The sequence below is a fragment of the Odocoileus virginianus genome, chromosome 20 (assembly GCF_023699985.2).
Source record: "Odocoileus virginianus isolate 20LAN1187 ecotype Illinois chromosome 20, Ovbor_1.2, whole genome shotgun sequence".
NCBI classification, from domain to species: Eukaryota; Metazoa; Chordata; class Mammalia; order Artiodactyla; family Cervidae; genus Odocoileus; species Odocoileus virginianus.
Window position 1 is genome coordinate 2,602,001 of NC_069693.1, and position 14,476 is coordinate 2,616,476.

Consider the following 14,476-nt stretch of genomic DNA (forward strand, 5'->3'; position numbering starts at 1 on the left):
GCCTCTGAGTGCCCCCCGGCGGCCCCCGGGTCGGCCATGCGGGGAAAGGGCCTCGCAGGTCACTCGGACCTCGGGAATCCCTCCAGGCCGGACGCGGAGAAGAGCGCCTACTGCTGCAGCGAGTGCGGCAAGGCTTTCGGCCGCAGCTCGTCGCTGACGAAGCACCAGCGCATCCACACCGGCCAGAAGCCCTTCCCGTGCGACGCGTGCGGGAAGCAGTTCCTGGAGCGCTCGTCACTGACCGTCCACTGGCGCGTGCACACGGGCGAGAAGCCGTACGCCTGCGGGGACTGCGGCAAGGCCTTCAGCCAGCGCATGAACCTGACGGTGCACCGGCGCACACACACCAGCGAGAGGCCGTACGCGTGCGGCGGCTGCGGCAAGGCCTTCCGGAAGACCTCGTCCCTGGCCCAGCACGAGAGGGTGCACACGGGCGAGAAGCCATTCGCGTGTGGGGACTGCGGCAAGGCCTTCAGCCAGGGCATGCACTTGGCGGTGCACCGGCGCACGCACACGGGCGAGAAGCCATACGCATGCGGGGAGTGCGGCAAGGCCTTCAGCCAGAGCTCCTACCTGATCCAGCACAAGCGGCTGCACATCAGCGTGAAGCCCTTCGAGTGCGGCCGCTGCGGCAAGGCCTTCAGCAAGAACTCGGCCCTGACGCAGCACCAGCGCCTGCACACCGGCGAGAAGCCCTACGCCTGCCCCGTCTGCAAGAAGCACTTCACGGGCCGCTCGTCGCTGGCGGTGCACCAGGTGGGCCCTACGCCTGTGGCGAGTGCGTGAAGGCCTTCGGCCAGAGTGCCTACCTCATCGAGCACCAGCGCATCCACATGGGCGAGAAGCCCTACCTGTGCGCGCAGTGCGGCAAGGCCTTCATCAAGAACTCTTCGCTCACCGCGCACCAGCGGATCCACACTGGGGAGAAGCCCTACGCCTGCCGCGAGTGCGGGAAGACCTTCAGCCGGAACACCAACCTCACGGGGCACCTGAGGGTCCACATCTAGGGAGGCTGGGCCCCCCCCAATCTGCACCAGGTGAACGGGGTTCTAGGATCGGAGTCTCCACCAGGTGGGCGGGGTCCTTACCTCGGAGAATCCCCCAGATGGGCGGGGTCCTCTGCGCGGAGTCTCCGCCAGGTGGGCGGGGTCCTTAGCTTGAATCTCCACCAGGAGGGCGGGTCCTTACCTCGGCTGTAAGCGGGAGCGCTCTGACTTGGGGGCCCAGGGTGGCGCAGCCCCACACAGTCTTAGGATTCGGGGGTCCAGGACCGGCTCCCGGTTTATGTGCGCTCCTTGGCCCGGCGTCCTCATCTCTGTACCAGAAGGCAAGCTCCTCCGTGCCCAGTGTACTGGGAACGCTGCGAAGTTGGATGTGGCTGGAAACCCAGGGGAGCACCAGGAACCCGGGGCGCCAGAGTTCCAATCCGAGCTCTCAGTAAAGAAGCGCCGGGCTGGAGCGTTTCCAGCCTCCGGTCTCCGTGCTGATAGTACGGTGGGGAGGGGCGTGGAGGAGGTGTCTGGATAGGAGCGTGGGGACTTTTCTCCTCTAGGCACACACACCCGCGGTCTAGCCCTAACCAGACGGTCACCGACTGTGAGTTCCGTAAGATCCTTCCATCCTTCCACATCCCAGCCCCGCTGCAGCCTCGCTGAACCGTCCCGGAAGACCCCACCCCACTCCAAGCTAACAAGTGGTAGAAGTTGTCAAGTTATTCGTGGGGGGTGGGGGGAGTTTTTTATTCAGAGTTAGCAATAACAGTGACTGCTTCAGATGCCAGTTTCTCATGGTGGTCTGTTCAAAATTTTTTTAGTAAAACTTTTCACGAAGCAAGTCCAACGTCATTTTAAACAGTCATCAGGCGAGAAAGAAACAGGAACCGGGTGTGCAGTCGAAGTCGGTTTCAGTGCTTGTGGAGAAGGTGGGGGAGTGAGTAGCAGCAGGCCTCATATTCAGGGTTAAATACTTACTGGATTCAATAAGCTTGCGTGCTGGAGTCTCTTTTCATAGTTGTCTTTGCAGTTGAACTTGAAGGAATGTACTCAGCTTGGCCTGAAGCTTTGTGTACACATCGAGTTCCCTGAGTCTCCTCTTTCTGGGGCCTTTTTTGTTTGGCTGGTTGGTTTAGCTGCAGGCTTGAAGGATCTCAGTTCCCTAAGCAAAGACCGAACCCAGGTTAAGGCAGTGAAAACCCAGAGCCCTAACCACTCGGCCAGCAGGGAATACCGGGGCCTTTTCCACCACTTTTGTTACTTTAATGTTCAGTGCTACTGGTCACAAATGTTCTGGTATGTCTGAATGTCCCACACTTCCTGATGCCAGTGTTCACGAAGAATAAATAACTCATTTTAAGCAACCACTTAGATCTGTTGGAGAAGGGATAGGCTACCCACTCCCGTATTCTTGGGCTTCCCTTGTGGCTCAGCTGGTAAAGAATCCACCTGCAATTTGGGAGACCTGGGTTGGGAAGATCCCCTGGAGAGGGGAAAGGCTACCCACTCCAGTATTCCAGCCTAGAGAATTCCATGATATAGTCCATGTGGTCACAAAGAGTCGGACACGACTGAGGAACTTTCGCTTTCACTTTTTACATAAGTGCACTTCGTGTTGCAGGTCAAACGAGCAGCCGCTCAGCCATGTATAAGCATGAACAGTTTTTGAATGTCTGGCAGGGTGTGGGCATCAGGGTGGGCTTGATCCAGGCACCGTGCATCAGCCACGGCTCTGACTCCCTTCACCCCCTGGTCTCGTCCTCAGGCTGGCTTCCCTCGTGGCTTCATGTGGTTTCCAACAGCTCCTCTTGACACATTTCCTCAGTCACATCCAGTTGGAGACAGGTATCTTCCAGTCATTGGCAAAAAAACCCCCACAAAACAGCGCTAAGTTTCTTTCAGTTGTACTCAGTAGGAACTGAATATTCTGAGGAGAGGAATGCCACATGCTGCTTGGCTTAGATCTGGGTCTCGTCCTCATCCCCGAAATAGTAGCTGGGGAAGGGGAACGAGTGGCAGTGACTGCCCAGATCGGCCTGAAACCACCGTCCACCCTCGACGTGGGTGTGGGGTCGGTTCCACCCGGGTTACGGTCGGGGAGAAGCCAGCCCCAAGGTCGTATGCTGCTGGAGGCTAACATTTAAAGTCGGATGGCCTCTCTGATCTTTGTCATGACCGTGCGCTTCTGCTGCACAACGAATGTCTGTTCTGACATTTCTTTGGTCACCAGGAGGGCCTTCAGTCCTGTCTGTCCTCTGGGCTCCAGGTCACATCTCTTTGCTTCAACTTTGGTCTCCATCGGCAAGACCAGATGTCACGTGACCAGTTTCCTGCCCGGGGCTGGGGGGTAGTGTGTGGCCAGGAGAGTGACCGTGGCTCCCAGGGCGAGTGTGAGCCCTGGGCGCACACACGTGGGTGAGCACCAGCCGTGACTGGGCGGGCTCCTTGTAGCCCTCTGTGCCACGGTTCACTGTGCTTTAAAATGGGGGCGCTGGGCATCTCTGGGCTTCCCAGCCGGCTCAGTGGTGAAGACCCCTCCTGCCGATCTAGGATACACAGGTTTGAACCCTGGGTGGGGAGGATCCCCTGGAGGAGGACAAGGCAGCCCACTCCAGTGTTCTTGCCTGGAGAATCCCATGGACAGAGGAGCCTGGTGAGCTACAGTCCACGGGGTCACAGAAGCATCGGACATAACTGACCGACTAAACAGTTGGGCATCTCCGGAGTCGATCATAGGGCAGTCGGGGGCAGCTAAGCGGCAGGTCCTGGCAACACAGAGCCCCCGCCCTCGCTGTCTCTCTCCTGCTTCCTCACCTCTCTGTTTCAGACCAAAAAACCCACGCGGTCCCGCTCCTTGTGGCCATTTGGGACTTCCATCCTTGGGGACGCAGGGCTGGTCAGAGCCGGCTGCCAGCCCACCAGCATTCCAGCCTGGAGGAGGTGAGTCCGATCCATGTCTCAGCGCCCGGAGGAGAAGCGGCCCAGTGTGTCCCCTCACGTGCCTCGTGGTTCACAGCCGGCTCCCCTCAGACCTACGTGGCGGCTGGGAGATGTCGTCTAGGGGCACGTCCAGGACCACAGCATCCAGGCAGCGGATGGGGGAAGGGCAGCTGGCGGTGGCCCAGGTTTTCCTGGACACAGCAGTCTCAGCACTGGAGGGGTTCACGCCCCCTCCCGGTTGCAAGTGGGAAATGCGGTCTCTGGCAGGACTGACTCAGCAGCAGGAAGGAAGGAAAGTGAAGAGGGGATGGGGGAGGAGGGGTCGCTGTCTCCCCCGCCCCGCAAAATGCAAAGCGAGTGCTCAAGTTCGCCAGTATCAGGGAGACAGCAGCCACAGTTATAAAAGGCTCAGTTTCTAGCCGTTTGGGGGTGTTGTAGATTGTACATGTTCCCTCCAAATTCTAATGTTGAGACCTTAACACCCAGTAACTTCAGAACATGACTGCACTGAAGATAAATAGGACTCTGAGGTCATATGTCTGGGTGCTAAACCAAGGACTTCTATCCTTCTGAGAGAGAAACACGAGGCCACACGTAGGCAGAGCAACAGACACGTGAAGAGGCCACAAGAGGACCACCATCTGCAAGCCAAGGAGAGAGGCCTCCAGAGAAACCAGCCCTGCCCACACCCTGTCACAGTATGCCACAGTCAGGAAGGAAAGTCAGTTTGCACCCTTACTCCTGATCCCCAGATAAGAAAGTGCTTCCTGTAAACCTGGAATTCAAGCAAAACCAACTTTATCCCTGAGTTTTGCCATGCTGAGATTTGAGGATCTTGGGACTTCCCTGGTGGCCGAGTGGTTAAGATTCCGTGCTTCCACTGCAGGGGGCAAAGGTTCAATCCCTGGTTGGGGAACTAAGATATTGCAGTCAAAAAAGAAAATAAGAGAGAGATTTGATGATCTGTCATGAACTTTTGAGCTTTGTTAATCATTTCAACAAAATTAGTATGTTTTCAGGTCTTCCCTGATGGTTCAGTGCTTAAGACTCCATGCTTCCAATGCAGGGAGTGTGGGTTTGATCCATGGACAGGGAACTAAGATCCCACATGCCCTGTGGCATGGAGGAAAAAATTTATTTTTAATCTTACCCAATTCAAGTCCCACATAATTTGAGACTAACCCTAATGAAAGATGGTCGGCACATTTATTCACCAACTAAAATGATACAAAGCAACACAGTTTACACAGTCATTTGCAAGTATGGACTTTGAGGTTTTTTTTAATTGCAAAAGGCTTCTTGTCATTTCAAAAAGTTCCACTAAAAAGGTCCTGATTTCAAATGTTTATAATTCAAGGTAGCATGAAATATAGCCCTGATGTATTTATATAAATTTCAATAATATCCTTGCAGTCCCCACCTCACAAGATCAAAACGAAGCCTTGTCAGTAAGTTACATATACTTATATATATATAGGGGCTTTCCTGATGGCTCAGTAGTGAAGAATCTGCCTGCAATGCAAAAGATACGGTTTCAATCCTTGGGTCTGGAAGATTTCCTGGAGAAGGAAATGGTAACCCACTCCAGTATTCTTGCCTGGGAAATCCCATGAACAGAGGAGCTTAATGGGCTATGGTCCATGGGGTCACAAAGAATCAGACATGACTTGGTGACTGAGTGTGTGCGCGCACACGCACACACACACACACACACACACACACACACACATGTGCTCATCGAGCTTTCCCCATCTCATTTCTCTAACGTAACCAACAACCTGAGTCCTGGCACATCTTTTTCATGTTTTCCTTTTTATACATTTGTGCATTTCTCTCTCACAGATGCTTTGGAAACTTTGTGTTAGTAATTCCAGTAAGAAGTAGCCAGGTCCTGCCTTCCTAAGAGCCAAAATGACTCTGCAGTTTCTTCGTTTGTTTTTCGCTCTTTTGCATTCATTCCACGCTCACCAGAGCCCAGAGAGCTTTGTTTCCAGGCACCAGCAGGGTCAGGAGGATGTGTACTTTGAAAAGTGACAGAGAGGGAGGGAGGGAGGAAGGAGGGTGGGGAGAGAGAGAATCTCCAGCTCGTTTTCCCAGAGGTTCAGTACCACGGACAGCTAGCGCGCGGCGTTCAGCACCACGGATAGGTCCACACGAAAGATTTCAGCACCACGGACAGCGCAGGAAACCTACTTTCTCCATTGCTTCTGCGGGATACAGAACTTCCTGGTGGTTCGGCCACAAAGAATGCGCCTGCATCGCAGGAGCCCTGGGTTGGGATCCCCTGGAGAAGGAAATGGCAACCTACTCCAGTGTTCTTGCCCGGAGAATTCCATGGACAAAGGAGCCTGGCAGGCTACAGTCTATGGGGTTGCAGAATCGGAGATGACTTATGGGTCCTTGAATGCTGATATCTGAGTAATCCAGGCTCTCCTGGTGCTGATCTCAGAAACTCCGGCACTGACCACTTAACATGCACCGAACGGAATTTTGGGTTTTCCCCACACACACAAAAATGCGATCCTACTTAGTGCACTCAACCGGCCAGGTTCAAAGCTCAGAAGTCTTTCCTCTCCTCTCCTTCCACCCATGCTTGGAGACTCTCAGCTGCAACTCTAAACTACTCCTTCAATCTGTCCACTGTTTTCCACACCCACTGCCACCACCTCACTCCATCGTTTCTCACCTGGTTCATTGCAGCAGCCTCCTAACTGACCCTCCCACTGTGCCTATGATGATGCAGACCAGTGAGCGCTCAGTCGTGTCCAACTCTTTGTGCCCCCATGGACTGTAGCCCGCCAGGCTCCTCTGTCCTTGGGATTCTCCAGGCAAGGATACTGGAGTGGCTTGTCATTTCCTCCTCCAGGGGATCTTCCCCACCCAGGGATGGGACCTGCGTCTCTTATTGGCGGCCAGGTTCTTTACCACTGCGCCACCGTGGGAAGTCACTGAACCTATTGCCCCTTGTATATCATTTCTTGTATAATAGTGATGTTTTGGAAATTTAAATCGTATTATATCACACCCCTCCATGGATTCCCAGCACACCTACAAAACATTCAAAGATGTTATTGTGGCTTTCAAAACCCTGGATGCCTCTCTGACATTATCCCCCATCACTCTGTCCCTTGCCTGACCACTCTGGTCACGCTGGCCTCCTTCTTGTCCCTCTGGACCTTTGTGCATGCTATTCTCCCTGCCACAAATTCTTGCATAACTGGTTCCTTGCCACCTTTCAAGATTAAGCTCAAAATGCTGCCTCTTAAAAAAGATCACCTCCCGGGCTTTTCTGGTGATCCAGTGGTTACGATTCCACACGTCCACTGCAGGGGGCGCAGGTTTGATCCCTGGTCAGAAAACTAAGATCCCCTGTTCCTTGAAGTATGGCCAAAAAAGCAACTCCCATCTAAAGTGGCCTCACCATTACAATCACATTGTAATTGTACAATGTACAATACGATTGTACAATACGATTACAATACAGGGATTTATTTTACAATAAATGTACAATACAATTACATCACATACTTCATAGAATTAGCACAATGTTTTGTATTTTTTATTTGCCTTTTGTCTAACATCATTACTAGAATGTAAACTTTATTAAGCCATATATCTTGACTGGCCTAGTCACCCAAAACAAAGCATCTAGCACATAGCAGCTGTTTCATAATTATTTGTCGAATGAATGAATGAATGAATTTTCAGCTAGTCATGGAGCCCTGAAGAGATGTCGACAGCACTCGACTTCTGCCAGAATGGTGGTCATATGTGCTGGCCCAAGTTTTTTTTGTTTCTGTTTTTAATTGATTTGGCTGTGCTGGGTCTTCATCTCTGCATGGGTTTTCTCTAGTTGTGGCAAGCAGGGGCTACTCCAAGAGTTTGTACGCCACAACAAAGACCTGGTGCAGCCAAATAAACAAACAATTTTTTTAAAAAAGAAAATAAGACTATAAAGAAAGACTATTTCCACCCCGTCCCCAATTATGACTTTGTTGAAAATTTTAAGTTTTGGTATAGCCTCCAGGAGAGCGATTTGGCAGAGTTCACTGTATTGTATTATTGATAATAATAGCAGCTAACAGCTAATAGGGGCTTCCCTGATGGCTCAGTGGTAAACAATCCGATTGCTAATGCAGGAGACTAGGGTTCAATCCCTGAGTTAGGAAGATCCCCTGAGGAAGGTAACCCACTCCAGTATTCCTCCCTGGGAAACCCCATGGACGGAGAAGCCTGGTGAGCCACAGTCCATGGGGTCACAAGGAGTCAGACATGACTGAGAAACTTAGCAACCACAGCTAATAGCTGTTGAGCAGAGTATATACATTCTTTACTTTTTACCTTCAGAGCAGTGCTGGCATAATTCTTCCCACTTAACAGAATGGGAAGCTGAGGCACAAAATGACAATTGACACACCCAAGGACAAGCTAGTGGCAAAGGCGGGCGGTCTAACAGTCCCCAGACTGTCAAACTCCTGCCCCATCTCCTCCCGCCTCCCCCCACACCAGGCGCTGGTTGTAGACTAGGAACCACCAAGAGGCCTGGGAAGTTGCTGGTCTCGGCGGGCGGGCGCAGCCGGGACCTGCCCATCTGGCAGGGGCTGGAAGGCTCGTTCCACTCTGGCCCACGCTCACCGCGTGCGCAGCCCCACAGCCGCACTGCTGACACGTGCTCACCGTCGCCCCTCCGCTCTCCTCCCCCGCCCCATGCAGGCGCCGGCTCCCCGGGAGGTGGGGGCCGGACGGGAGAAGGCCGCTCGCCCCGCTCTGACTTCCCCACCTCCTGCAGCCTCCGCGTCTGCGCAGCCGCGGTCCCTGCGGCGCCAGCTCTGCGGCGCTGGACAGGGTGGTGTTTGGGGAGGGTGAGTGCTCCGAGGGACCCCGCGGGCAGGAGCCGGGCGGGGGAAAGGGGCTGGGGGCTTGGACGCGGGCCGGGGACGCGCGTGTGTGAGCGTGGGTGCGTGCCGGGGTGAATGCGCACCGGGTGAGGATGAGAAGGCGCCCCAAGGGGTGTGGGTCTGGGTGGGGGGAGTGTCCAGGTCCCGCGAGTGGCAATGGGTTGGGCTGGGGCTGCGGTTCGCCCAGTTTCTCCGTCCCGCCCTGTCTGCCTGCCTCCTGCGGGTCGCACGGGGGTTTTAGCCTCCGTGCGAGGAACCGGGAACCGCCCTGCCTGCCTGGCGAGTCAGCTGCGTGCGTGGGTGCTCCGCTCTGGCGGGGGCCCGGGGTCTGTTAACCGCGCCGTACCTGTGTGCCCGCGCGTGCGCCCGGGAGCATGTGTGCGCCGTGTGTCTGCCTGGGCACGTGTGTGCCTCCTGCCACGGCCGAGGAGCGCGCGCGCTGGAGTCGGTCCGGTCTAGGGTCCCTGCCTGGCTCCTGTTAGCTGCGTGCCTTTGATCAAGGGCCTTCCCAGTCTGTAACAGAACGGACTCGTGGCAGGAGCTGCCGCGGAGAACAGCCGGCGGTGAGGATTAGGTTATAAAACGAGGCGGAGTTCTCCGCAGTGCCTGACCCCCTGGGGCTGCGCCAGGAAGCGGCGGTTGCAGTGTTACTTTACTGCGGTGCTGTTGATGGTTACTGCGTCTCCGTCTTCCTCCTCCTCCTTTTTTCAGACATCCGTAGTTTGTTTGTTTAGTCATTCAAAGTGGAAACTCAAAGAATACTTTCCACCTGAAACAAACTAGATACTACCTAGTATATAATGCTTAGCACACTACGGCAATAAAGATGACAATCTATTGTCTTATACACCTACTAAAGCCAGTGGCAGAGCCGGTTTGGTTGCAACAGTGTCTTGGTCCGTCCTTCTCAGAGGAAGACCGGTCACTATGATAATATGGTAAGATAATACTCGAGGCTCTTAGGTGTGAATTCACACACACACACCTCTGTCACAGCCGCAGATTTCTCTCTGTCCTGTGCCCCCCCTCCTCCTCCGTGAATCGTGTTCTGCATCTTCTGACTTGGGTCGGGGGGACTCCTGTCTGCTCCACCCCCCACCCCCTCACCTGCTTTCTCTCCACTTCCCATGCCTTCTTACCCCTCGGCTAAAACAGGCTTGACTACTTGATATGTGATCATTTACCTCGAGAGGCTAAAAGCTGGTTTTATGTTCTTGTTCTAGGGCGTTGCATGTATTAACCACCTTGCACAATGTAACCCACTGAGTATCCTCCTGAACAATCATTTAAAAAAGGAGCACAGGGTTCCCTGGTGGTTGAGTGGCTAAGACGCCAGGTTCCCAAAACAGAGGGCCCAGGCCCGATCCCTGATGGGGGAACGAAGATCCCGCATGCAGTCCAGCAGATCCTGTGAACAGGCTGAGTGTAAAAAAATAAATCGAGAGCCCCTTCCTCTTTCTGTCTTTTACTTTCACTCTTCTGAAAGTGAAAATGAAATTCGGGTCCAAGACATTCTCTGTTGTAAGGGAGCATGAGGAAGTCTCAGCGGAGGCGAGCGTGGCGAGAGGACACAGGCAGTGAGTTCTGCCCAAGGGCGCTCCACCGCTCTGTGTGGACAAGCCGCCCCGCTCCGCCCAGTGAGGACGCGGGCCCGGAGCCCCTATCGTCTGATTTCTGGAGAAAACACTGGAAATCTGTATTTGCAGTTGACCTCGTCCACATTTTAAAATGCCAACAATTATTTTCAAAGCTTGAAAGGAAGACATCGTGTAAGCCAACAGCACAGGCGGTGGGGCCAGGTTAGACCCTGGGGCTGCCCGTTTGCAGCTGCGTTGTGGGCTGAGGAGTGTGGAGGGGGTGCGGAGAGGAGGCTGTCAGCACAGACGTTTCCCAAGAAAACAAAAGCAAAAACTAGCGTTGGCTGGAAAGTAGCGAGACAGCCCCAGTAGGGAGTAGTGTTTATCGCTTTGGGCTGCTTACTTTTCATCTCATGCTGGGGTGCAGCTGGTTCGCAGTGCTGTGTTGGTCTCAGGTGTTGAGGGAAGTGACTCAGTTACACCTGTGTCTCTTCTTCTCCCATCGAGGCTGGTACAGAAGAGTCGAGTTCCCCGTGCTGCTCCATAGGTCCTTGCTGACATTGTATTTTGGCTTTAATATGAGACGTAATGAACTGTGTGTTTTTAGCTGAGGGGTGAGAAGGCATGGGAAGTGGAGAGAATGCAGGTGAGGGGGCGGGGGGTGGAGGAGACAAGAAAAAAAAAGTATTTATTTATACATTTTTGGCTATGCCAGGCCTTAGTCGCAGCACTCAGGGTTTGCGGCATGCGGGATCTTTAGTTGTGGTGTGTGGGTCGGTTCCCTGCCCGGGGGTGGAACCCTGGCCCCCTGTATCGGAATCTCAGAATCTTAGCCACTGGACTGCCATGGAAGTCTCTAAATTGGATTTTTTTTTTTAATCCTTGTCTGTCAAATCCTCCTCCTCCTGCTTCTCCTTCATGATCACAGAGGAGAAAGTCAAGGTTGCAGGGGGCTCGAGGGAAGACTAGGGTCCTTCTTTCTGCAGCCAGAGGGGTTACGGCAGGGACGGGGGGTACTCGCTTTTCCTAAAAGCTTCTGGGTCTGTGCTTTGGTTGTGGAGTGTGTGTGTGTGTTTTCACACTTGCCTGCACCACCTTCTGGCCATCCTCTCTAAACTCCCTATTCCCTTTCTTGTTTTATTTGTCTCTAGAGCATTTGTCATCATTTGACATATTGTCTCTCTGCCCCACCCCCCGCCTCTAGCGTGCAAGTCCCAAGAGGGGTGCTGTGTTCTGCTCTCTGCTGTATCTCTGTAGCTGCTGTTCGGTAGCTCAGTTGTGTCTGACTCTTTGCAGCCCCACCGACTGCAGCCCACCAGGCTCCCCTGTCCTTCACTGTCTTTCAGAGTTTGCTCAGAATCATGTCCACTAGCCGCTGATGCTATCTAATCTTCTCATCCTCTGTTTCTCTGGCACCCAGGAATTGTCCTGGCACAGGGCTGACACCCTGCAAATATTTGCTGAGTGACTGATGTCTGTCAGTCCTCAGGTTCCGACTCCTGTTCCCTGGGGAGCTCAGCAGGACCCTGGAACAGGGGGAGAAGTAGCCTGTCTTTCAAGGTCCACATTCTGAAGAGATGCAGAGTCTCAGACCTGAGCAGATCCGGGGGCTGCTGGAGCCCGAGAGGGCGAAGACGCTGCTGCCTCGGGAGAACAAGGCCTGGGAGAAGCGTGCTGCCTTTGCTGAGGACTGGGTGGCTGTGGAGGTTGGGACCTCCAGCTGCGGCGGCGAGGAGAGAGGTGAGGGCCAGGGTCGTGTGGGAGGCGGGGGCGGCGGAGGCCATGGCAGAGCCTGGGGAAAGGGGACTTGATCCCGCTGCTCCTTTCAGCACCTTTTTCATGGAGCCTGTGTCAGTCAGCTTTCTGCTGTGTAACAAGTCAGCCCAAAACCGAGTGGCTTAAAGCCACAGTCATTATCTGTTGACGATTCTGCGGGTCGGCAATGCTTATGGCCTTGGGATAGTTCTGCTGCCCTTGCCTGTGTTTGCTCCCGCTATGCAGCCGCAGTGGATCGAAAGGCAGCTGGTTCATCTGAGATGGCCTTACTGGGGTGTCTGGATGGTTGGATGGTGCTGACTTATGGCCATGTGTCTCCAGCAGGCTTGTTCAGGGTTATTCTCATCGGGGTGGTTGAAGAGTTCTTAGGAAAAACAAGATATGGAAGACCCCGGGTCACAGCACTTTTTCAGCCTCTCCTGGCAACCTAGCAGCTCCTGGGTGTACAGAGGGTGGTGTCATCTGCTGAGACGGGGACAGCCCGGACGGCACCCCCACCGCAGAGTGACGGCCAAACCTTCCACCAGGAAAAGGCTCTTCCCTCTTCCCCGGGAGATCAGCAGGCCTGGGACCAAGGTGGGGGAACAGAAACGTCACTTCCAGCAGTGAGGAGTAGGTTTAGGGCTCCTGGCAGGACCTGGGTGCAAAAGAGTGGGAAATACCCATTTTTGGTTCCACCCCTGGTTCTCTGCAGTTGACAGGTGACAAGAATGTTGAGATTTGAATATGGGGAGATTTCTTCACTGGAGGCTGGAAGCTGGGGAAGCCTCCATCCTCCTGGCTTAACTTTGTGGCTTTTTCTTCTGCTCCCTCACTCAGTTTTTGCCAGAGGCCTGTAGAAAAGGAACTATTGTACCCATTTACCAGGTGGTGGAATAGAGGCTCAGGTGGTGAGTCACATCAGGTGACTCCGTTTAAGTCTTCTGGGTAGTTAGTGGCAGAAGTGGCATCAGAACTCAGGTCTCTTCTTCTCTCTACCCCACCTGAACCACGTACATGGAGTGTGTGTCTGTGTCTGTGGTGTGTGTGTGTCTGTGTGTGCGTCTATGGTCTGTCTGTGTGTGTGTCTGTGGTGTGTGTGTGTCTGTGGTGTGTCTGTGTGTGTGTGTGTCTGTGGTGTGTGTGTGTGTGTCTGTGGTGTGTGTGTGTGTGTCTGTGTGTGTGTCTGTGGTGTGTCTGTGTGTGTGTGTCTGTGTGTGTGTCTGTGGTGTGTGTGTGTGTCTGTGTGTGTGTGTGTGTCTGTGTGTGTGTGTGTGGTGTGTGTGTCTGTGGTGTGTGTGTGTCTGTGGTGTGTGTGTGTGTGTCTGTGTGTGTGTGTGTCTGTGTGTGTGTGTGTGTGGTGTGTGTGTCTGTGTGTGTGTGTGGTGTGTGTGTGTTTGTGGTCTGTGTGTGTCTGTGGTGTGTGTGTGTGTGTGTCTGTGTGTGTGTGTGTGTGTGTGTGTCTGTCTGTGTGTGTGTGTGTGTCTGTGGTGTGTGTGTGTCTGTGTGTGTGTCTGTGTGTCTGTGGTGTGTGTGTGTCTGTGGTGTGTGTGTGTCTGTGGTGTGTGTGTGTGTGTCTGTGGTGTGTGTGTGTGTGTGTCTGTGTGTGTGTGTGTGTGTGTGTGTGTGTGTCTGTGGTGTGTGTGTGTCTGTGGTGTGTGTGTGTGTGTGTGTGTGTGTGTGGTGTGTGTGTGTGTCTGTGGTGTGTGTGTGTGTGTCTGTGTCTGTGTGTGTGTGTGTGTCTGTGGTGTGTGTGTGTGTGGTGTGTGTGTGTTTGTGGTGTGTGTGTGTGTCTGTGTGTGTGTGTGGTGTGTGTGTGTATGGTGTGTGTGTGTGTGTGTCTGTGTGTGTGTGTCTGTGTGTGTGTGTGTCTGTGTGTGTGTGTGTGTTTGTGGTGTGTGTGTGTGTGTGTGTGTGTGTGTGTGTGTTTGTGGTGTGTGTGTGTCTGTGTGTGTGTTTGTGGTGTGTGTGTGTGTGTGTCTGTGTGTGTGTGTGTGTCTGTGTGTGTGTCTGTGTCTGTGTGTGTGTCTGTGTCTGTGTGTGTGTATCTGTGGTGTGTGTGTGTCTGTGTGTGTCTGTGTATGTGTCTGTGTCTGTCTGTGTGTGTGTATCTGTGGTGTGTGTGTGTCTGTGTGTGTGTCTGTGTGTGTGTCTGTGTCTGTCTGTGTGTGTGTGTCTGTGGTGTGTGTGTGTCTGTGTGTGTGTCTGTGTGTCTGTGTCTGTGTCTGTGGTGTGTGTGTGTCTGTGGTGTGTGTGTGTCTGTGTGTGGGTCTGTGTGTGTGTGTCTGTCTGTGCGTGCCTCCTTGTGTGTGTA

At 53.7% G+C, this 14,476-nt stretch overlaps 2 protein-coding genes across 6 annotated transcripts in view; both read left to right on the top strand.

Annotated features, from left to right (window-relative positions):
* Window positions 1–1,982, top strand: part of LOC110133908 (zinc finger protein 470-like) — a 38,035-nt gene extending 36,053 nt beyond the window's left edge. The window contains 2 exon segments of the mRNA XM_070451737.1: window positions 105–754; window positions 757–1,982. Coding sequence (XP_070307838.1) covers window positions 105–754; window positions 757–1,007 — 901 coding nt within the window. The 3' untranslated portion in view covers window positions 1,008–1,982.
* A 470-nt stretch (window positions 1,983–2,452) lies between these two features.
* Window positions 2,453–14,476, top strand: part of SMIM17 (small integral membrane protein 17) — a 36,298-nt gene continuing 24,274 nt past the window's right edge. For 3 of the 5 annotated variants that reach the window (XR_011482334.1, XM_070451731.1, XM_070451733.1), the window contains exons 1-2: window positions 2,453–8,794; window positions 11,828–12,147. Coding sequence is in view for 4 of the 5 variants with exons in the window: in XM_070451731.1 (XP_070307832.1) it covers window positions 11,985–12,147 (163 nt within the window). In the remaining variant the exon portion in view is untranslated. Of the gene's footprint in view, window positions 8,795–9,965; window positions 12,148–14,476 lie in introns of those variants that run through there. The other 2 variants (XM_020907417.2, XM_070451732.1) reach the window with 2 other exon arrangements.